We start from the raw sequence: 25,323 nt of genomic DNA on the forward strand, positions 1-25,323 counted from the left end.
AAAGAAGATTAAAACTGAGTGAAGTCTTTTGGTGACTGGAACCTAATTCATTTGATGAAGACAATCAAGAAACTTATAGTCGAGGTTAACAAAGCAAAAATTTTACGAAATGGATTGCTATTAGTGATTTGCTGGGATAGTGCTCAACAAGGCAAAGTGATAAGATTAAATAAAATAGATGGCTAGGAAGTACAATGCTCCATACCTAACAACAGAAAGTGGACTACAGGAGTCATTGCGGGAATACCAGCAAAAGTTAATATGGATGAGATTAAACAGAACATAAAAGTAGCAAAAATTATTGAGGCCAAATGTTTGAAAGCTACAAGAAATGGAAAAAAGTGTGATAGTTTATTGGTTATGATTAACTTCGAAGAGGAGAGATTGCTGACTAAAGTTTATTTAGGATATATGTGTTATGAAGTCAGAATATATATATACCACTGCTTTTAAGATGCTTTCAATGCCAGAAATTTGGGCATATTGTGGCTGTCTGCAGAGGGAAACAAAGATGAGGGAGATACGCTGGAGAACATGAATACGGGAAATGTGAAGAGGGAGCTCGGCTGAAATGCTGTTACTGTGGTGAGGAACACAGTGCAGCTTACCGAGGATGCATTAATAGTAAGAAAGAAGCTGAGATTCAACATGTGAAAGTAACTCAGGGAATCAGTTATGCGGAGGCAGTGAAAGCAATTGCTGGAAAGAAGGCTACAAAGCAAACAAATACAGGGAATAATAAACTGGTGAACTCTGAGGGCTGTAATAAGATAAATAAGGATACGCTAATAAGGAGCAGAAAGGATTTCTTACTGTTTACGGTAGATGCCATTAACTGTTCAGTGCAAACAGACAAAAGAACAGAAAAAATTAAAATTATAGTCAAGTCTGCAGAAAAATATCTTGGGATTACAGGGCTTAGGTGGGAAGCAGTCAAAGAAATGCTGAATGGAGGATCAAACAGTTTACAGGCAGGAGAGGTGGGATATTAATGGAGTATATATATTACAAGGGAATGCAAGGAGTCTTATTGCAAATGGTCAAGAATTAACGAAATATGTATCAGAACTTAAAGAAAAACCTCAGATTTTATGTATACAAGAAACATGATTGAAACCCAGGGTAAAAGTGCAGAACTCCAACAACAAATAGAGGTACTCAAAAAGAACAACTGAGAGTTGGAAAAGAGATTGGATGAAACAGTACTGCATTTAAAGGAGACGGTTTCTGAAAAGGATGCTTGTTGTCAAAAATTCAGTGACTTGGAAAACAGATAAAAGAATGGAGGAAATTGGTCAGTTATAAAAGGAAAAAGGAATTGTTGCAAAGTGAATTATTTACATTCGGATTATTAAACAAAAACATGGAAACAAATTTAAAAGTTAAGCATGCGATAAATAATAATAAGATTTTAGTCTTACAAATGAGGCAATGTCTTACAATCAATGTAATTGAGGTGATGCAATTACTTGAAAACCATGTGATTAAAAATTAGGAAGAACAGCAGTTTGCGACACTGCTCTCTAATAGGCACATACAGCATTTGCAAGAGGAATTTCAATTACAGAGTGAAATAAATAGAGATTTGCAGGTGGAACTAGGTTGTCTAAAGTGGGTTGGAAGGAGATTGAAAATGGAGGAACTTATTACAAAATTACAAAAGGAAAAGGTATTGTGGTAAAGTGAAGTATCTACATTCAGGTTATAAAATAAAATCATGGAAGTAAATGAAGAAGAATGGCAAGATCTCAGTAAACAACGAGAGACTATGATTCAAGAAAAGGAAAACTTGGAAAAAGCAGATAGACTTGAAAAACAGCAATTTTAAATGTTAAGCATGCGTAAGTTAATATTCTTAGACAAGAGGCTTTTAGATTTAACAGATATAAAACAGGAGAGATTCTGCAGGTGCTGGAAGAATAGTTGATATTGAATATACTGTTCTACCACATCTTCATAGACTTCAGGGTGTTTGACAGAATCTGGCATGATGCCTTATGGGCCACCATGAAGAAATTCACCATGGGGCAGAAGCTGATTCATACAATCCATCAGCTTTACGCCAAGGTAACCAGTGCAGTACTCGCTCAGGGCACCATTGGGGAGTGGTTCCATACCTCTGTTGGAGTCCGTCAGGACTGCCTCCTCTCCCCCACTCTCTTCAACCTTACTTGAACGAATTATGAGTGTTGCCCTTGAAGATCATGTGGGCACAATCAGCATCGGAGGGAGGAACATCACAAACCTAAGATTTGCTGACGGCATTGATGGACTTGCAGGAAAAGTGGACGAACTGGCCAACCTGGTCAGGCATCCTGACAGAGCCTCCACAAATGGAAATAAGTACCGAGAAAACCAAGCTCATAGCAAATGCCAACGGTGCCATCACAACAGACATCTCAGTCTATGGTCAGAAACTTGAGACAGTACAGCAGTTCAAATACCTGGGGGCAATCATCAGTGATGAAGGATCAAGACCGAAGTCCTGGCTAAAACCACACAATGACTGCACTATCCAAACTCAAGACAATATGGAGGGACAGTAACATCACCATGAAGTACAACATCAGACTCCTGCGTGCATTGGTATTCTCCATCTTCCTGTACGTATGTGAGACGTGGACCCTCACAGCAGAGCTACAAAGGAAGATACAGGCATTGGAAATGAGATGCTATCACAACATCTTGAGTATCTCATACTTGGACCACATCACAAACGAGCAGGTCCGCAAGACCATCCAGCACCACATTGGCCCCCATGAAGACCTTCTCACAACGGCGAAGAAAGCTGAGATGGCACGGCCACGTAACAAGATCCAGTGGCCTTGCAAAGACCGTTCTACAAGGAACTGTGGAGGGGAAAAGAAGGAGAGGTAGACAGAGGAATAGATGGACGGACAACATTAAAGAATGGACAGGGAAACATTTGCGGTGACTCAGGCACTGGCACACAACCGCGACAGATGAAACAGACTGGTGCAAAGCTCGTCATGACGGCACCCTGACGACTCCACCAAGAGTTAAGCGCCAAGGAAGGAAGGAAGGATACTATTTATGCCAGCTTGCTGCGTTAAAGTAACGCTGAGTTTTCTACATAAAAACATTGACTGTGTTTGAGGCATATGGCGTGGAACTGATGCTTATAAAAGCGTTCTTAAAGGCACTTTAAACCTCTGTATTTCAGAGTTTCATATCCATGACCCGGCGATGGAGTGCGCATGCGTAACGGGAGCGCAGTTCCGGGAAATCGCGCATGCGCTCGGTGGACAAAGGGCTCCGGAAGAGCGGGTCTTTGGGTGGGAGGGAGAAGGTTTCATTTCTATTGGCGTCTGCATCTCGATGCAGGAGCATTTGTGACCCCGCACCCTGGGATAGTGCCAGTCTTTTTTTCTCTCTCTCTTAGCCGGGCCTTGAGGAGTTTGCGGCTGATGAACGAAGGTGCTGGCGTGGTAAGTGTCGGTACAGAGGCCTAAACGCAGCAGCAAGTAAAAGAAAGGCAGGGTTAATCGGAGCGGTCAATGGTCAGAGTGTGCCAGTATTAGAGTGGGAAAGCCTTGGCTCAACAGGCAGAAGAACAAGTAAGAAAAGGTAAAGTTTTTCTCCTGTTCACTAAAGTTTTGTTTTTTTTAGTACAGTGTAGTCAGGATGCAATGCTGCACCGGAAGTGGATTAAGCAGTCAATGCAGGGTTTCCCTGTGACCATGCCCCTCATTAACAAGTATACCTCTTTAGATAGTGCTGGTGGGGGGGTAATGACTCATCAGGCCACAGCAACAGCAGCCAGACTAGTGGCACTGTGGCCTCCTCAGGCTCAGTCAGGAAGGGTAGTGCAGTAGTGATGGGGGCTGGACAGGAGATTTTGTGGCTGCAAATGAGACACCAGAATGGTGGGTTGCCTCCTGGGTACTAGACTCCAGGATGTAGTGGAGTTGCTGAAGAATACTCAAGGGGGAGGGTAAACAGCCAGAGGTTGTGGTGTGTATTGGCACCAATGACATAGGCATAAAAGGAGAAGAGGTCCTATGTAGTGAGTATTGAGAGTTGTGAAAGAGGCTGAAGGGAAGGACCTCAAAGGTAATAATCTCCAGATTACTCCTAGTGCCACGGGCTGGTGATAGCACAGATGACTAAGTGGCTGAGGAGATGGTGTAGGGAGCAATATTTCAAGCTCTTGGATCACTAACCTTTTCTGGGGAAGGGATGACCTGTACAAGAGGGATGGGTTGCACTGGAACTGGAGGGGAACCAATATCCTAGCTGGGGGTTTGCTAATGCTACTCAGGAAGATTTAAACTAGTTTGGCAGGGGGCTGGGAACATGAACACTATGTCAGTAAGTGAAGAATTGATCGGACAGGAAGATAGATATCAGAGAAAGTACTGATAGGCAAAATTTTCACGTGGGGGTTGTTTGTGTGATTTGTTTTTCTTTTGGGGAGGGTTGATATTTTCCTTTCTTTGTTTCATGGCTGTCTGGAGAAATCAAATCTCAGAGATGTATACTGCATACTTTGATAATAAATGTACCTTTAAAATAACAGGTATGATGGGACGGATAGTTTAAAGTATGTGTATATTAATGCTCGGAGTATTATGGATAAGAGTGTTAAACTTAACAGCATGCATCAGTACATGGAACTACAATGTTGTGGCTATTACAGGGATTTGGTTGAGAGAGGGGCAGAGGAATGTACCGGGTTTTGAACTTTTAGAAAAGATAGAGAAAGAGGTAAGGGTGGAGGGAGTTGCGCTACTAATTAGGGACAATATCACAGCTGTACTCGGGTGAGACATAATAGAGGGTTCAGACACAGTCCATTTGAATAGAACTTGAAAAATTGGAAGGGTGCAATAGGATTGTACGACAGACCACCAGGCCATTGAGAAACAGATATTAAACAGATTAATGACGTGTAAAAAAAAAATAATAAATACGTAAATCAATTACAGTATACGTATATTGAATAAATTTAAAAACGAGCAAAAAACTGAAATACTGTATATTTTTTTTAAAAAGTGAGGTCGTGTCCAAGGGTTCAATGTCCATTTCGGAATCGGATGGTAGACGGGAAGAAGCTCTTTCTGAACTGACATATAAATAAGCCAGGAAAGAACTAAAGAAAGAAATTAGCAAGGGCCATGAAAAGTCCTTGGCAAGTAGGATTGTGAATCCCAAAGGCGTTCCATACGTACGTAGAACAAGAGCAAGAGGATAACTGTAAAAGAGGGTGACACTACTCAAGGGTAAAGTGGGGAACATTTGTTTGGAATGTGAGTGAGGTCCTTAATGAGTATTTTATTCCATTACTTACCAAGGAAAATGACATGGAGGACCAAGAGATTAATGCTGAATGTATAAATATATTAGTGTTTATGCGGTCAAGGAGGAGGAAGTGTTGGGTCTCCTGATGGGTATTAAGATGGCAAACAAGAAAATCTGCAGATGCTGGGAATCCAAGCAACACGCGCAAAATGCTGGAGAAACTCAACATCCATACAGTGCAGTCGATGTTCCTGGCCAAAACCAGAACCAAGTACAGTCGACATTTCTGGCAGTTCTGGAGAAGATTTAAAAGGTGGGGGGAGGGGAGAGAAAAGCGCCAGGTGATAGGTGAAACCTGGAAGGGGAGGGATGAAGTAAAGAGCTCGGCATTTGATTGGTGAAAGAGACAGAAGGCCATGGAAGAAGAAAAAATGGGGAGGAGATGAGGTGAGAGAGGGAAAAAGGAATGGGAAACGGAGTGGGGTGGGGGCATTACCAGTAGTTTGAGAAATCAATGCTCGTGATATCAGATTGGAGCTACCCAAACGGATGTTCCCAATTAACTCTTGGTTCCTGCCTAATGCCCTCATAATTTGTCCTACTCCATCCTAAGTGTGGCCTCATCATGACAGTGGAGGAGGCCAGGGATGAACATGTCGGAATGGGAAGTAGAATTGAAATAGGTGGCCACTGGGAGATCCTGCTTGTTCTAGTGGATGGAGCATAAATGCTCAGCGAAGCAGTCTCCCAGTCTACGCGGGTCTCACCGATATACAGGAGGCCATGCCGGGAGCACCAGATGAAGTATAGTATTTGACCCCAAAAGACTCTCAGATGAAGTGTTGCCTCACCTGGAAGGACTGTTTAGGGCCCTGGATGATAGTGAGGGAGGAGGTGTAGGGGCAGGTGTAGCACTTGTTCCGCCTGCAAGGATAAGTGCCAGAAGGGAGCTCAGTGGGGAGGGTTGCGTGGACAAGGAGTTGCGTAGGGAACAATCCCGCCAGAAAGTGGGGGGGGGGGAGCAAAAGATGTGCTTGGTGGTGGGATCCTGTTGGAGGTGGCGGAAGTTTCGGAGAATTGTGTGCTGGATGCAGAGGCTGGTGAGGTGATAGGTATGGGCAAGAGAAATCAGGTTACAGAGGGCGATGAGAGACTAGATGGCCTTGACCAGTATCTCTGTCCTCTCTGGGCACAGGTAGAGGCCCAGAGGACTGGCAAGTGGCTAATGCTGTACCTTACTTAAGAAGGGATTAAGGGAAAATCCTGGGAACTATAGATCAGTGAGTCTTGCGTCAGTTGTAGGCAAATTGCTGAAGAAAATTCTTAGGGATAGGATATATGAACATTTGGAACCCAGTGGTTGGCTTGGAGGGCAAGTTGTGTCTTACCAAGTAACTTGTTTTTATTAGATTAGATTAGACTTTTTGACAAGGTGATGAGTGAGATTGAAGAAGGGAGAGCAGTGGATGTTGCCTATATGGATTTTAAATAAGGCATTTGACAAAGTCCCCCATGGGGTGCTAATCCAGAAGATTAGGGTGCATAGGGTCCACGGTGAATTGGCTGTTTGGATTCAGGACTGGCTTGTGCATAAGACAGAGGGTAGTGGTTGGAGGGACATTCGAGTTGGAGGTCTGTAATCAGTTGTACTCTGCTGGTTGTGATGTATACTGTATAAATGACCTGGATGAAAATGTAGATACGTGAGTTAGTAAGTTTAGACCATAAGACTTAGGAACAGGATTAGGCCATTTGGCCCATCGAGTGTGCTCTGCCACTACATCATGGCTGATCCATTTACCTTCTCAGCCCCAATCTCCTGCCTTTTCCCCATATCCCTTCATGTCCTAACTCTTCATAACCTCTGCCTTAATTATACCCAATGATTTGGCCTCCACTGCAGCATGTGGCAATGAATTCCACAGATTCAGCCCACTCTGGCTAAAGAAATTATTCGTCTCTGTTCTAAAAGGACACAGCACTATTCTGAGACTGTGTCCTCTGGTTTTAGACTCTCCCACCATTGGAAACATCCTGTCCACATCCATTTTTATTTAGGCCTTTTATCACTCGATAAGTTTCAATTAGGTTGCTCCTCATTCTTCTAAATTCTAGTGAATACAGGCCCAGAACCTTCAAAAGCTTTTTGTATGACAAGCTATTCAATCCCAGAATCATTTTAAACTCTCAATACTCCAAGTGAGGCCTCAGCAGAGCTTTATAAAACCTCAATATTACATCTTTGCTTTTGTATTCTGGTCATTGGAGTGAGTGCTGACATCATATTTGCCTTCCTCACTGCTGACTCAACCTGCAAATTAACCTTAAGGACTCCCAAGTGCCTTTGTACCTCTGATTTTTGAATTCTCTTTCCATGTACTAAATAGTCTACTCTTTTATTTCTTCTCCAAAGTGCATGACCATACACTTCCCAATGCTGGATTCCACCTGCCACTTCTTTGCCCATTCTCCAAGTCAGTCTAAGTCCTTCTTTAGCCTCTCTCCTCAAAACTACCTGCCCCTCCCTCTATCTTCATATCGACACGAACCTGTCCACAAATCTCACAGTTCTGTCATCCAAGTTATTGATATATAACATAAAAAGTAGTGGTCCCAACACAGATCCTTGTGGAACACCACTAATCACTGCAGTCAACCAGAAAGGGCGCCCTTTAATTCCACTCTTTGCGTCCTGTCTATCAGCTACTGCTTTACCAATGCTAGTATCTTTCCTATAATACTATGGGCAGCCTTGTGTGGCATCCTGTCAAAGGCCTCTTAAAATCCAAGTATACAACATCCACCGATTCTCCTGGTCTAAACAGCTTGAATTCCAACATTTGTCAGTCAAGATTTTCCTTGAAGGAAAACCATGCTGAGTATGGCCTATTTTATCATGTGCCTCCAAGAACCCTAAACCACATCCTTCACAATCGACTTCAACATCTTCCCAACCACTGAGATCAGAGTATCTGGTCTATTCTTTTTTCTGCTTCTCTTCTTTGAAGAGTGGGTGACATTTGCAATTTTCTGTTGCTCCGGAACCATGCCAGCATCAATTGATTCTTGAAAAATCATTACTAATGCCTTTACAATCTCTTCAGCCACTTCTTTCAGAATCCTGGGGTGTTTATTATCTGGTCCAGGTGACCTTCCACCCTTAGACCTTTCAGTTTCCCAAGAACCTTCTCCTAGGTAATGGCAACTTCACACACTTTTGCTCCCTAACACACTCAAACTTCCAGCATACTATTCCACTGTGAAGGCTGATGCAAAATGCTTTTTAAATTCATATGCCATTTCCTTGTCCCATTACTACTATTTCCCAGCAGTCTGATATCCACTCTTGCCTCTTGTACACTTCATGTATCTGGTATCCTCTTTAATATTATTGGCTAGTTTTCTTTCATATTTCATCTTTTCCTCAATGAATTTTTTGAACCTTTCTGTTGGTTTTTAAAAGGCTTCAAAATCCTCAACTTCCCACTATTTTTTGCGCTACTCTTTGGTGTTTATGCTGGCTTTGATTTCTCATGCTAGCCATGGCTTTATCATCTTGCCTTTAGAATACTACTACTTTACGATGTATACATCCTGCATCTTCCAATTTGCTTCCAGAAACTCCTGCTTATGCTGCTCTGTTGTCATCCCTGCCAGTGTTCATTTCCAATCAATTTTGACCAGCTTCTCGCTTGTGCCACTGCATTTCCCTTTCCTTCACTGTAATACTGATACATCTGATTTTTCAAATTTCAGGATGAATTCTATGATATTTTGATCACTTACCCTAACGTTTCCTTTACCTTAGGCTCCCTAATCAACTCTGGTTTATTGCACAATACCCAAGCCAGAACAGCTAATCCCCTAGTGGGCTCAACCATGAGCTGTTCTAAAAAGCCATCTTGTAGACATTCTATAAATTCACCCTCTTGGGATCCAGCACCAGCCTGATTTTCTCAATATACCTGCATAAAATCTCCCATGACTAATGCTACGTTTGCACTTTTGACATGCATTTTCTATCTCCTGTTGTAACTTGTAGACCACATCCTTGCTTCTGTTTGGGTTCTGCATATAATTCGGATCAGGGTTATTTTACCCTTACTGTTCCTTGGCTCTACCCACAATGATTCACCTTCTGACCCAATGTCACCTCTTTCTAATGATTTGATTTCATCTTTTATCAACAGAGCCACACCACCCCATCTGCATATCTGCTTGTCCTTTCAGTACAAAGTGTATCCTTGGACATTAAGTTCCCAGTCACAATTCAGTGATACCCACAATGTCATACAAGTTCTGTATATTCTGTATACCTGGTTCTGTATATTGCGTGTATTCAAATACAACACATTCAGTCCTGTATTCACACTTCTTAATTTTTTTTTTGCCTTTTGCATTGCGACATAGCCATCACACTACATACTGCCTCTGTAAACCTCAATTCTCAGCATTATCACTCTGGTTCCCATCCCCCTGTCAAACTAGCTCACACTCTCCCGAAGAACTCCAGTAAACCTGCCCACATGGATATTGGTTCCCCTTGGGTTCAAGTGTGACCCTTCACTTTTGTACTGTAGGTCATATCTTCCCCAGAAAAAATCCCAGTGATTCAATAATCTGAACCCCTGACCCCTGCACCAGTTCCACAGCCACACATTCACCTGCCAAAAAAGTCGTCCCATTCTTGCTCTTGCTGGCAAATGGCATGGGCACCAATCAAGAGATTACTTTCTGTGGATCCCTTGTTCTTCAGCTTTCTACCTAGCTCCCTAATATCTCTCCAGACCTCCTCACCTTTTTTAACTATGTCATTGATACCAAGATTGGTGGAGTTGTGCATAGTATCAAAGACAGGCAAAAAATACAGTACCTTATAGATCAGTTGCAGATATGGCTAGAGAATTGGCAGATGGAGTTTAACCCAGATAAATATGAGACGTTGCAAGACCCTTAACAGTGTTGCTGAGTAGAGTTCTTGGGGTCCAAGTTCATAGCTCTTTGAACGTGGCTATGCAGGTCGATACAGTGGTTACAAAGGCTTATGGAAAGCTTGCTTTTATTTGTCGAGGCATTGAATTCAAAAGTCAAAGGTTGTGTTGTGATTTTTTGGAACTGGTTAGGATGTTGAGACTTTGAGGGTGCAGAAGAGGTTTACCAGGATATTGCTTGGCTTAGAGAGCATGAGAGGGTTGACAAGCTTGAGGTGTATTCTCTGGAGTGGCAGAGGCTGAGATCTGTTACAAATTTGTAACATTATTCGGGGATAGATAGATTAGATTATCTGTTTTCCTCAGTAGAAATGTCTAATACCAGAGGGCATGCATTGAATGTGAGAGAGGATGAAAGGGGATGCAAGGAGTAAGTTTTTTTATACTGAGCATTGAATGCCTGGAATAGTATGGTGGTAGAGGCAAATGCATTGGAGGCTTTTAGGAGTTGTTTAGAGAGGCAGGTGAATATGAGGAAGACGGAGGGATATGGGCTTTTGTGCAGGTAGGAAGGATTAGTTTTTGGGTTTTTTGAATTTAGTTTTTAGCTGCTTTGACACAACACTGAGTTGTGCACAACATGTTCTATGTCCTGTGGTGCATGTACATCGTTGGGACCATGATGGATAGATGGGGATCTCATTGGGGATTAGTAGGTATACAGATAGCCATGAGTAACACTTCCACACCCTGCCCAGCTTCAGTTAACTAAATCAGATAATATCACTGGCATATGTCACAAAATTTGTTGTTATTCGGAAGCAGTACATTGCAAAACATAATAAAAATGTGAATTATAGTAGTGTATATAATCATAAAAAAACAGTAGTGAGGTAGTGTTCCTGGGTTTAATGTCCCTTCAAATATAAGATGGCAGAGGAGAAGAAGCTAGTCCCTGAATCATTCAGTGGATGCTTTCTGGCTCCTGTACCTCCTACCTGATGGTAGCAATGAGAGGAGGGAATGCCCTGCGTAATGAGGGCCCTTCATAATGGATGCTGCCTTTTCGAAGAGGCTAGTGCCCATGTTGGAATACTGGTGAGGCTAGTGCCCATGTTGGAACTGTCTTTGGTGATTAGGAACTCAGAACAAAGATAAACTTCTGAGTTAATCTTGTGATGAAGAGTCTACTTTCCAGGACTGAATGGGAAAAATGAACAAAATCCTTCCATCGGCTTCAATTCTTGAGAAAATTGCCTTCATTTTATTTGCTCTTGTTCTCGGATAGAAATGCCCAGAATATGTTTTGTCCCATTCTCTCTGGGTACATAATAATAACAAACATATTTGTCCTGGGTAACAAGTGACCTGGGGCTTTCACACACAAATGTGCCATACTCCAATGAGAAAAACTACTGTACTCCATATTCATTGGTATTTCCACTGATGAATTAATTACCATCAATCACCTGATCTTGGGGAGGGGTCAGAACTCTTTGTACCACTGTGGGACATGACTAGAACTTGAAATAATACTAATGCTCCATCTAATTTTTTTTCCACAGCTGTGTGAACCAACAGTTGGTCTGAGCAAGAAATTTTTACACGGCCTGAAGACTGCAGCACTTTAAATTAACATTATATAAATGAAAATCCATCTACAAGGCAACAAAGGCTATCTACGTGGGAGTATTTCCATTACCATGCAGCCATGCACCTTGTTGACCCTAGGAGATGAAGTATTTCATCCCAGCAGGAAAGCTGTTTTGTGTCTGAAATGAAGTTTTCTTTTGTAACTCAGTGAAATCCCCTGGAACCGGGGTGCTGAGAACACGCCAGCATTTGTTCACGAGAGATCAGTCCTTCAACTGCATTGATTTACTATGCCTGACATCTGACTTAATGAATTGATAGAGAAATGTGGGAAAGAATTCACTCACTCATCCCACTTGCAGACACACACACGAGTTCACACTGAGGAGAGGTTGTTCACCTGTTCTGAGTGTGGGAAGGGATTAGCTCGGGCATACAGCCTACAGAACACGTCAAATCAGTTAACACTGCAGAGATGCCATTCACCTGCTCAGACTGTGGGAAGGGATTTCCTCAGTCTTCTCAACTGAAGGTACATCAGCAGATTCACATTGGGAAGAAGCCATTCACCTGTTCAGAATGTGGGATGACCTTCACTACCTCATCCAGACTACTAAGACACCAGCAAGTTCACACTGGGGAGAGGCCATTCACCTGTTCAGTGTGTGGGAAGGGATTCACTCGGTTATCCAGCCTACAGACACACCAGACAGTTCACACTGGGGAGAAGCCGTTCACCTGTTCAGACTGTGGGAAGGGATTTGCTCAGTCATCTCACCTACAGACACACCAGGCACTTCACACTGGGGAGAGGCCTTTCACTTGCTCAAATTGTGGGAAACGATTTACTCGGTCATCTGAGCTACTGGCACACCAATCAGTTCACACTGGGGAGAGGCCTTTCATCTGCTTAGACTGTGGGAAGGGATTCACTTGGTCATCTCAACTTAAAGTACATCAGCGAATTCACACTGGGGAGAAGCCATTCACCTGTTCAGACTGCGGGAAAGGATTTATTCGGTCATCTGACCTACTGGCTCACCAGTCCATTCACACTGGGGAGAGGCCATTCACCTGCTCAGATTGTGGGATGGGATTTACTTACTTATCCAAACTACAGAGACACCAACGAGTTCACACTGGCGAGAGGCCATTCACCTGTTCTCTGTGTGGGAAGGGATTCACTCGACTATCCAGCCTACAGATACACCAGTCAGTTCACACTGGGGAGAGGCCGTTCACCTGTCCAGAATGTGGGAAGGGATTCAGTCAGTCATCCCATCTACAGAGACACCTGTTAGTTCATACTGGGGAGAAGCCGTACACCTGTTCAGACTGTGGGAAGGGATTTGCTTCATCATCTGAATTGATGGTACACCAACGAATTCACACTGAGGAGAGGCCATTCACGTGTTCAGATTGTGGGAAAGGATTTACTCGGTCATCTGACCTACTAGCACACCAGCGAGTTCACACTGGGGTGAGGCCATTCACTTGCTCAGACTGTGGGAAGGGTTTCACTCAGTCATCTCAGCTGAAGGTACATCAGCGAGTTCACACTGGGGAGAGGCCATTCACCTGTTCATTCTGTGGGAAGGGATTCACTCGGTCATCTCACCTATATACACACCAGTCAGTTCACACTGGAGAGAGGCCGTTCACCTGCTCAGACTGTGGGAAGGGATTCACTCACTCATCCAACCTGCAGAGACACCAGCGAGTTCACACGGGAGAGAGGCCATTCACCTGTTCTGTGTGTTGGAAAGAATTCACTCGATTATCCAGCTTGCAGACACACCAGTCAGTTCACAGTGGGGAGATGCTGTTCACCTGCTCAAACTGTGGGAAGGGATTTGCTCAATCATCCCAACTGCAGACACACCAGGCAGTTCATAGTGGGGAGATGCTGTTCACCCTCTCAGACTGTGGGAAGGCATTCACTCAGTCATATGCCCTGCAGACAAGCCAGTCAGTTCATACTGGGAGAAACCATTGTGGGAAGAGTTTCACTCAGTTATCCAGCCTTGTGACACATGACTGAGTTCACAGTGGGAAAGGTTTAAATGAGCTGCATGCAGGATATTTAACCTTGGTTGCTGAATCCAGAGGCAGGCTGAAAGGTGACTGTTGGTGTCAAACTCTGAAAATATTGCTGTATCACATCCAGTTCTGCAGTTTTCAGTTTCACTTGCTGAAGTTCACCTTTATTCAGACTGGAGTTTAATATTCTGGATCTGTGACTAATAAATCAGTTTTAAACTGTTGTCTCTGGTGCATAGTGTATTTAAAACACATCCTGTGTTTAGGGGGGAGTCAACTCAACCAAAGATAGCGTGCAGTCAGACTGTCAGGAAGGGCAGGCAGATGATGATAAAAAAATTACATTAGGGATGCAGAATCAAAAAGGGTAGCAAAAGAAGAAATCAAGGTGTTGCATAGAGTACAAGAAATGAGGTGGATGAACTTGTTGCACTATTAGAGATTGTCAGCTATAATGTGGCAATCACTGTATCATGATTCAAGGATAGTTGTGGTTGGAAGGTGAATGTTCAAGGATACGTGTATCGGAGAGAGAAGAAGTTAGGCAGAGTGGGTGGCATGGCTCTGCTGGTAAAGAATGACATCAAATCAGTAGAAAGATGTGGCAGGATTGGAAGGATGTTGAATCCTTGTGGGTGGAGTTAAACTGCAAGGATAAAAGGATATACAGGCCTCCCAACAGTAGCTGGGAATGTGCTCCACAGACTGCAACGGGAAACACAAAAGGGCAATGTTATGATAGTCATGGGAGATATTAACATGCAGGTCGATTGGGAAATCTCAAGTGGTAATGGATCTCAAGTGAGTTTGTTGAATGCCTACAAGATAGCTTTTTAGAACAGTTTGTCATTGAGCCTACTAGGAGATCAGCTTTGCTGGATTCGGTGTTATGTAATGAACTGGAGGTGATCAGGGAGCTTAAGGTAAAATGACCTTTAGGAGACAGTAATCACAATATGATTGAGTTCAACTTGAGGTTTGATAGGAAGAAAGTAAAGTCTGATGTAGCAGTATTTCAGTGGAGTAAAGGAAATTTCCATGGTATAAGAGGAGGAATTGGCCAAAGTAAAGTGGAAGGATATGCTGGCAGGGATGACAACAGAACATCAATGGTGAGTTTCTGGGGAAAAAATGAGGAAGGTGGAGGATAGATATATTCCAAAAAGGAAGAAATACCCTAATGGCAAAATAGTACAACCATAAGGGAAGTCAAAGCGAATGTAAACGTAAAAGGACAAAGCAAAAATTCGTGGGCAGATAGAGGATTGGGAAACTTTTAAAACCTACGGAGAGCAACTAAAAGAAGCATTAGGAGGGAAAGATGAAATATGAAAGCAAGCTAGCAGACTATCAAAGTGAACAGTAAAAGTTTTTTCAAGTATATAAATAAAGAAGAAATGAGGGTGAACATAGGATCATTAGAAAATTATGCCACAGAAATAATAACGGGGTACAAGGATATGGCAGATGAACTAAGTGAGTATTTTGCATTTGTCTTTACTTTGGAAGACAATAGCAGTGTGCCAGACGCTGAAGGGTGTGAGGGAAGAGAAGTGAGTGAGTTGCTGTTACAAGGGAGAACATGCTCAAAAAGCTGAAAGACCTAACGGTACGTAAGTCACCCTCACCAGATGAACTGCACCCCAGGGTTCTGAAAGAGCGGTAGAGATTGTGGAAGCATTAATACTGCTCATTCAAAAATAATTGGATAGGTTCCAGTGACGTCATCGTTCGGAATGGTAGCTTAAATCAACAGCTCCTCCGGAAAAACGCATCTTTTGCTCCGTTAATCCATCAAATATAAGATCTTTTGAAAATATCTAAATTGATAAGGGGGGCAAGAATGGAGATTTAAAAAGCACCACTGCGGAGTCTATGGAAGAGACAGGTACAGCGTGCGGCTTTCCTACACGTGCACACGGTGGCGAGGCTGATACGGGGCCTCGTTCAGGCGAAGCGGCAAATATGTTAAGGATTCTGCAAGATTTAAGGGAAGTCCAAAAAGATATAAAACAGCAACTCAATGATATAAAGTCAGAGCTCGCCAACGTCAATCAGAAAATAGCGGTGGCAGAGACTCGAATTGAGAAGGTGTTTGACAAATCTTATTGAATTTTTTGATGAGGTTACTAGGAAAGTTGACGAAGGTAAAGCGGTGGGTGTTGTCTATATAGACTTCAGTAAGGCCTTTGACAAGGTTCCACACGGAAGGTTAGTTAGGAAGGTTCAATCGTTAGGCATTAATATCGAAATAGTAAAATGGATTCAGCAGTGGCTGGATGGGAGATGCCAGAGTGTACTGGTAGATAACTATGTGTCAGATTGGAGGACGGTATCTAGCGGTGTGCCTCAGGGATCTGTACTGGGCCCAATGTTGTTTGTCATATATATTAATGATCTGGATGACGGGGTGGTAAATTGGATTAGTAAGTATGCAGATGATACTAAGATACGTGGCGTTGTGGATAATGAAGTAGGTTTTCAAAGCTTGCAGAGAGATTTTAGGCCAGTTAGAAGAGTGGACTGAAAGATGGCAGATTGAGTTTAATGCTGAAAAATGTGAGGTGCTACATTTTGGTAGGACTAATCAAAATAGAACATACATGGTCAATGGTAGGGCATTGAAGAATGCAGTAGAGCAGAGGTTTCTAGGAATAATGGTGCATAGTTCCCTGAAAGTGGAATCTCATGTGGATAGGGTGGTGAAGAAAGCTTTTGGTATGCTGCCCTTTATTAATCAGAGCATTGAGTATAGGAGTTGGAGTTGGAATGTTGAAATTGTATAAGGCATTGGTGAGGCCAAGTGTGGAGTACTGTGTACAGTTCTGGTCCCCGAATTATAGGAAATATGTCAATAAAATTGAGAGAGTACAGAGGAGATTTACTAAAATGTTGCCTGGGTTTCATCTCCTAAGTTACGGAGAAAGGTTGAAAAGTTAGGTCTTTATTCTTTGGAGAGTAGAAGGTTGAGGGGGACTTAATAGAGGTATTTAAAATTATGAGGGGGATAGATAGAATTGACGTGGATAGGCCTTTTCCATTGAGAATAGGGGAGATTCAAACAAGAGGACATGAGTTGAGAGTTAAAGGGCAAACGTTTAGGGGTAACATAAGGGGGATCTTCTTTACTCAGAGAGTGGTAGCTGTGTGGAACGAGCTTCCAGCAGGTGTGGTTGAGGCAGGTTCGATGTTGTCGTTTAAAGTTAAATTGGACAGATATATGGACAGGAAATGAATAGAGAGTTATGGGCTGATTGCAGGTCGATGGGACTAGGTGAGAGTAAGAGTTCGGCATGGACTAGAAGGGCGGAGATGGCCTTTCCCGTGCTGTAATTGTTATATGGTTAAAACGTGGAACAGATACTAAGTAAGACCACAAAAATATTAAATCAACAGGAAAGTAAATTGCTTGACTAAGAGGGAAGTTCTCGACAGAAAAATATCAGGATTTATAATTTTCCCAAAGGAGCGGAGGGATTACCGATGATAGACTTTGTAGAAAAGCTGCTACGGGAAGCGTTGGAGATTCCCCCGACTATGGAGATTGAAATTGAGAAGGCGCATCGTTCGCTCGTCCCGCGGCCTCCCAGAGACAGAGAAAGCAAACCGCTCTCAATAGTAGTTAAATTCCTTCAATTCAAGAGCAAGGCGGAGATTCTACGAAGGGCCTGGGGTAAGAAGAGGGTTATTTGGAACGGGAAGTTAATATACTTCGATCATGATTACCCCCAGGTGGTCCTACAGAAACGGAAGGAATATTCCGAAGCAAAACAAATATTAAAACAAGAAAATATTAAGTTCCAAACCCCGTATACTGCTAAACTGAGGGTATTTTACCAAGAAGAGATACGACTATATCAGACGGTAGAAGAGGCGACTACAGACATGAACAGCAGGGGACTGCCCATTAGCGTGGTTAAACCAAGGGAAAGTCTGGCTGAGCAGTTATCCCGATCTGCTTGGGAAATAGTAAGAGAGTAAGAGTAAGAGAATAAAGATATAATGTGGATTTTATATCACTCAATTTTTAAAAATTCATTCATTCATTCCTTTTACCCCACCTAAATGAGAATATATACATGGGAGGAATACACATTTCTGTGTAATGGACATGGATTTTAACTTACTTTTATAGATACTGCAGCGGGGGCCCTCAACTCACAGGTAGGAAGGGCTATCCCCCATGGCTAGACGTTTCTTCCAGCTCAACCCAGGTTCATCTAGAGACCCCAGCCTTCGTTACTTTTTTTTTATTATTCGTGTTTCTTGGCTCTTATTTGTTCAGGGAGTAGATCGATTAAGTTATATTCTGCAAATTTCAATGATATACTAACAGATAAATACACATGGCTAAGGACAAAGTAAAATTCATTTCTTTTAATGTCAGTGGGCTGTTAAATCCAGTCAAGCGCAGTAAAATTCTATCAAAAATGAAAAAAGAACAAGCCCATGTAGTATATTTACAGGAAACTCATTTAAGTGATAAGAGCATGGAAAATTAAAGAGAATGGGCTTCACTAATTTGTTTTTCTCCTCATATAAATCAGGACATAGAAGAGGAGTTGCTATTCTCATCTCAAGCAAGCTAAATTTTGAAAAAGTATTCGAAATGGGAGATAAGGAGGGCAGATATATTCTGGTAAGGGGGAATATAGTTGGAAAAACAGTTACTTTATTGAATATATACGCACCCCCGGGAAGTGATATTAGTTTCTTCCAGAAAATTACTAATATTATGGTAACGGAAACAGAAGGTCTCTTGATATGTGGGGGAGACTTAAATTTACAATTACAACCGAAGTTAGACTCTTCCAATGTAAAAACTTATGAAGTCCTTACATAAGAAAGTTAACACTCTTTTTGAGGATGTTGGTCTAATTGATATATGGAGGGACCCTTTCCCCGACAGAAGGGATTACACTCATTATTCTGCCCCCCCCCCATTCTGTATATACAAGAATAGACTATTTCATAACATTTGGAAAAGATAGAGACAAAATAACCAACCGTGGAATTGGGACAATAGATGTAAGTGACCATGCACCTATATATTTATCTGTTGATTTTGACCTACAACCAAAGAATACTCTTTGGAAACTAAATTCAAGTCTACTCAATGATCCCTATTTTAAGAAGCAAATTTAAAAAGAAATTGGTCTTTACTTAGAATTCAATGATAGTGGAGAGGTTTCACCTCCCATTCATGGGATACTCTGAAGGCTGTCTTAAGAGAGAGAATTATAGCGATATCTTCATATAAGAAAATAAATAAGGAATAAAACATTGGAGGGATTAGATTAGATTAGGTTTTGAGGACACTCAGTCCTCGTTTATTGTCTATTAGAAACGCATGTATTAAAAAATGATACAATGTTCCTCCAGAATGATATCACAAGAAAAACAGGACAAACCAAGACTAAAACTGACAAAACCACATAATTATAACATACAGTTACAACAGTACAAAGCAATTCCATAATTTGATAAAGAGCAGACCATGGGCACGTAAAAAAAAGTCTCAAAGCCCCGATCGACTCATCATATAACGCGGCAGCAGAAGGGAGAAACTCTCCCTGCCATGAACCTCCAAGTGCCGACAAACTTGCTGATGCATTGGAAGCTCCGACCGCAGCCGACTCTGAGTCCATCCGAAAACTTTGAGCCTCCGACCAGCCCCTCCGATACAGCCTCTCTAAGCACCATCCTCTGCCGAGCGCTCCGAACCCGCCACGGCTACTGAGTAGCGAGCAAAGCCGAGGATCCGGGGCCTTCTCCGCCGGAGATTCTGGACCACACAGTAGCAGCAGCAGCGAAGCAGGCATTTCAGAAGTTTCACCAGACGTCCCTCCATGCTGTGACGTCTGTCTCCATCAAATCAGGATTGTGCATGGCACCCTACTTGACAAATAACAGACATCACCACCGGAGTGGCCACTGTGAGCGCCATCTTCTCCTCCCACCATTACAACATAATTACAAAATCAGGATTACAAAATAAACTGAAGGAACTAGGAAAAAAACACAAATTGAGTTTGGCACAGGATACACTAGAGGAAATTTTAAAAATTAGGAATGAAATTAATAGTTTGGCTACACAAGAAATTAGAAAAAAATTAATGTTTCTGAAACAGAGACCCTATGAAAGTGGATCTAAATCTATGAAAATACTGGCGTGGAAACTGAAAAATATATAGCAGAAAATACAATTCATAGAATTAGAGATCCAAGAACAAAAGTGATTAAAAAAATCGAAGTGAAATTGAAGAAGCTTTTGAAATGTTTTACAAAACTCTATATTCCAAAGTTCCAGGGGGAAGCATAACCCAAATTGACACCTTCCCAATTTCTTTAGAGTTACCCACTTTAAGCAAAGAACAAAATAGAAGGATGACTGCTGACATAGCTGAAGCTGAACTAAAAACTGCAATTAGTAGGCTTAAGTTAAGAAAGTCACTAGGATCAGATGGATATACGGAAGAGTGATATAAAGAGTTTAGAAGTGAGTTAGTTCCTGTTTTACTCCCCACACTGAACTGGTCCCTAAGAAAGGAACAAATGTCACGCAGCTGGAAGGAGGCGATAATCTCAGCTATACCGAAATAAGGCAAGGATAAAATGGAACATGAGTCATTTAGACCAATATCTATTTTTAATGTGGATTATAGAATATTTACCTCCATCATGGCCAAATGATTAGAAGAGATTCTACCCACACTGATACGTAATGATCAGACAGGTTTTATACAACGCCAAAAACAAGACAATATATGAAGGACACTTCACATTCTGGATCATATAAAAAAAATGAAATTGAAGCAATAGTGATAAGTGTGGACACTGAAAAGGCATTTGATTCCGTTAAATGGAATTTTCTTTGGAGAGTTAACATAGATTTGGTCCACATGACACAATTATTAAAACTATACAGGCACTATATGACAATCCTACTGCCAGGATTAAAACCAATGGATATTTATTGAATTGTTTTACCCTAGAAAGAGGCACGAGACAGGGTCGTGCATGGTCACTGCTACTCTTCGCATTATATTTGGAACCATTAGCTCAATACTTCAGACAAAATGAAGATATCAGGGGAATTACTATTAAAGGGACAAAGCATAAATTGGCCTGTTATGCAGGTGACATTTTGATCTGCCTCGGGCAACCAACAAACTCTTTACCTAAATTGATGCAATCCTTTGAACAATATGGCCAATTATCAGGATACAAGATCAACATAGATAAAACCCAACTACTTTCATACAACTATAGCCCACTAAGAGAAATTGAAAATAGGTATCCTTGGACATGGCAAACAGAGTCCGTCAAATATTTGGGCATCGTTATGCCAAAAGATTTGGCAAAATTATCGGAATGCAATTATTAGCCTATATATATATAAATTAAGGAAGATATAACAAGATGGAACCTAACTCCTTTTTTTGGTCTCAATTCAAGGACTGAATCTATTAAAATGAATTTTCTGCCCAGACTACTATATCTCTTTAAGACCCTACCAATAGAGATTAACCAAAATCAATTCAATGAATGGAACAAGATACTATCAAGATACATATGGCAAGGTAAAAGGCCTAGGGTTCATCTCAAAACTTTGCAGTTAGCCAAGGAAAAGGGGGGATGGGGCCTATCTTCTCTTAGATATTATTATTTTGCAGCACAGTTGAGAGCCGTGACATGCTGGTGCAACCCATTATATGATGCTCAATGGAAAAACTTTGAGGAGAGGATACTTTCCATCCCCATACAGGCAATTTTGGCTGATAACAACCTACAAAGTTACATAAATAATATTGACAACCCATGGGTGAAATGGACTCTTAAAATATGGGAAACTATTATAAAAGATTATAAGCTAGAGAGAGACATTGCAATTCTTAAATGGTGTGCATATGATTCGGATTTTACGCCGAATAAACTGGATGCTAGACTTAAGGACTGGACAGCTAAAGGAATAACAGCTATTTGCAATATAATGAAAGAAGGAACACTGTTCAGTTTTGAAATGCTCAAAGAAAAACACTTATTAGAAAACAAGACTTTTACCAGTTTTTACAGATGCAACAGTTTGTTAATAGCACAGTTAAAAATGTAACCAAGGCAAGTACATGTCCGATAGAGCTATTTAGAAAAGCATATAATTCAGACAACGGTAGTAGAATAATTTCAATCATGTATAAGTGTTTGTCAAATCTTAAAACACATGCAAATTTATACATTAAAACAAAATGGGAGAAGGAAGGAGGGATAATAATATCTGAGCAAGACTGGACAATAATATGGAGGTATCAATGGAAGTGTACCAGTTCACAGAAATAGAGGGAGTTCGGGTGGAAAAACTTGATAAGATATTTTATTACACCCTCTCAGAAATCCCATTATGATAGTAACCCCCCTGTTTGCTGGAGAAATTGTGGAAATCAAAATGCAAACCATTATCGTATTTTCTGGGAATGCCCCATTATCAGAGACTATTGGAGTGGGATACATAAATGCCCTACAAGACATCTTTAAATGTGAAATACCCTTAGAGAGTAAGACCATATATTTTGAGAATATACCTGAAGAATCGTTGAAAAGGGATAAATATTTAATGAATGTACTGCTGGTGGCTGGTAAAAAGACCTTTACCAAGAAATGGTTCACTGGAGAGCTCAACTTTAAACGTATGGATGGAAATTACAATGGACATTTACAAAATGGAGAAGATAACAGCATCTGTTAATCATAATTTGGAACAATTTTATTCATACCAGATAAAATGGTTTAACTACATAACACCTCATAGGCCTGATTTTATTCTTACAAGTCAATGAATATGTTGTTAAAAAAGATCACTCCCTACTCTGTACATAGTTTTCTTCTTTCGATCGTTCTTTCTTTCCTCGCCTTCCTATAAGTGTATACCTCAGATAAATATTATGTGGAGATTTGTGACAAATATGATTATATGATATATATGTACAGTATCTGAAATACATCTTATGGAACTGTTTGTTTGATGATAAAATTCAATAAAAAATAAATTACAAAAAACCCCCCAAAAATAATTGGATACTGGCATGGTGCCAGAGGACTGGAAAATTGCAAATGTCATTCCACTTTTTAAGAAAGGAGGAAGAACATACAAATCTACAGCACCTTATAGGCCAGTCGGCCTACGATGTGCTGATATGTAACCTACTCTAGAAACTGCCTAGCATTTCTCTAGTGCATAGCCCTCTATTTTTCGAAGCTCCCTGCACCTATCTCAGAGGCTTTTAAAAGACCCTATTGTATCTGTTTCCTCTACTGCTGCCAGCAGTGCATTCCACACACCCAACACTCTGTGTGAAAAACTTACCCTCGGTACCTTTTTCCAAGCACCTTAAAACGATGCCACCACATGTCAGTCATTTTAGCCCTGGGAAAAAGCCTCTGACTATCCAGACGATCAATGCCCCTCATCCTCTTATACACCTCTATCAGGTCACCTCTTATCCTCTGTCGCTCCAAAGAGAAAAGGCTAAGTTCACTCCACCTATTCTCATAAGGCATGCTCCCCAATCCAGGCAACATTCTTGTAAATCTCCTCTGCACCCTTTCTATAGTTTCCACATCCTTCCTGTAGTGAGGTGACCTGAACTGAGCACAGTACTCCAAGTGGGGTCTGACGAGAGTCCTATATAGCATTACCTCATTGCTCTTGAGCTCATTCCCACGTCTAATGAATGCCAACACACCATATGCCTTCTTAACAACACTGTCAACCTGTACAGCAGCTTTGAGTGTCGTACAGACATAGACCCCATGGTCTCTCAGATCCTCCACACTGCCTAGAGTCTTAACATTAATATTAAATAATGTCTTCATATTTGACCTACCAAAATGAACCACTTCACACTTATCTGGGTTGAATGCCATCTTCCACTTCTCAGCCCAGTTCAGCATCCTATCGATGACCTGCTGTAACCTCTAACAACCCTCCACACTGTCCACAACCACCCCAATCTTTGTATCATCATCAAATTTACTAGCTTTTTCATCCAGGTCATTTATAAAAAACACAAAGAGGAGGGTTCCCAGAACAGATCCCTGCTGAACACCACTGGTCACTAACCTCCATGTAGAATACGAACAATCTACAACTACCCTTTGCCTTCTGTGGGCAAGCTAATTCTGCATCCACAAAGCAAGGTCTCCTTTGATCCCATGCCTCCTTACTTTCTGGATCAGCCTTGCATGGGGATCCTTATCAAGCAGAAACATAGGAAAACCTACAGCACAATGCAGGCCCTTTGGCCCACATTGCTGTGTTGAATATATACTTACTTTAGAAATTACCTAGGGTTACCCATAGCCCTCTATCTTTCTAAGCTCCATGTACCTATCCAAGAGTCTCTTAAAAGACCCTATTTTATCCGCCTCCACCACCATCACTGGCAGCCCATTCCACACTGTCACCACTCTCTGCATAAAAAACTTACCCCTGACATCTCTGTACTTACATCCAAGCACCATAAAACTGCCCTCTGATGCCTTACTGAAATCCATATACACTACATCCACTGCTCTACCTTCATCAATGTATTTTGTTACATCCTCAAAGAATTCAATCAAGCTCATAAGGCACGACCTGCCCTGGACAATGCCATGCCGACTATCCCTAATTGGATTATGTCTCTCCAAATGCTCATTAAATCCTGCCTCTCAGGATCCTTTCCAACAACTTGCCTAGCACTGAAGTCAGACTCACTGGTCTATAAATTCCTGGGATATCCGTGCTCCCTTTCTTAAACAAGGGAACAACATTTGCAACCCTCCAATCCTCCAGTAATTCTCCTGTCCCTATTGATGATGCAAAGATTATCACAAGAGGCTCAGCAATCTCCACAGTAGCCTGGGGTATATCTCATCCGGACCCGGTAACTTATCTAACCTAATGCTTTTCAAAACCTCCAGCACATCCTCTTTCGTAATGTCTATATGCTCCAGAGTTTCAGTCTGCTGTAAGTCATCCCCACAGTTGCCAAGGTCTTTTTCCCTGGTGAAGACTGAAGCAAAATATTCATTAAGTAAGGGTGAAGGGGGGGGAAAGTTTAAAGGGAACATTAGGGGGGCTTCTTCACACAGAGAGTGGTGGGAGTATGGAATGAGCTACCAGACGAGGTGGTAAATGCGGGTTCTTTTTTAACATTTAAGAATAAATTGGACAGATACATGGATGGGAGGTGTATGGAGGGATATGGTCCGTGTGCAGGTCAGTGGGACAAGGCAGAAAATGGTTCGGCACAGCCAAGAAGGGCCAAAGGGCCTGTTTCTGTGCTGTAGTTTCTATGGTTCTGTGGTTCTAAGTACCTCTGCTACCTCCTCTGACTCTATGCACATGCTTCCACTAGGCACGGCTATCTGTTGCTTCCCCCAGGTATGGCATCCCCCCTTCCCAACAGCACTCAAAATAGAGTACTAATTGTTAAGGGAGACAGCCACAGGGGTGTTC

General features: G+C 41.8%; 1 protein-coding gene across 2 annotated transcripts; it reads left to right on the top strand.

The window, feature by feature from the left end:
* The first annotated feature begins 3,310 nt into the window (after positions 1 to 3,310).
* LOC134353839 (zinc finger protein 226-like) lies at positions 3,311 to 14,187 on the top strand. 2 transcript variants are annotated; one of them, XM_063062303.1, is made up of 2 exons: positions 3,311 to 3,449; positions 11,759 to 14,187. In XM_063062303.1, the coding sequence occupies exon 2, from the start codon at positions 12,262 to 12,264 to the stop codon at positions 13,825 to 13,827; it is 1,566 nt and encodes a 521-aa protein (XP_062918373.1). In that variant the 5' UTR covers positions 3,311 to 3,449; positions 11,759 to 12,261; the 3' UTR covers positions 13,828 to 14,187. The 2 variants fall into 2 exon arrangements, with proteins under 2 accessions (XP_062918373.1, XP_062918374.1); XM_063062304.1 differs by having other exon boundaries at positions 3,317 to 3,588.
* The last annotated feature ends 11,136 nt before the right edge of the window (positions 14,188 to 25,323 follow it).

The sequence above is a fragment of the Mobula hypostoma genome, chromosome 11 (genome assembly GCF_963921235.1).
Source record: "Mobula hypostoma chromosome 11, sMobHyp1.1, whole genome shotgun sequence".
Taxonomy (NCBI): domain Eukaryota; kingdom Metazoa; phylum Chordata; class Chondrichthyes; order Myliobatiformes; family Myliobatidae; genus Mobula; species Mobula hypostoma.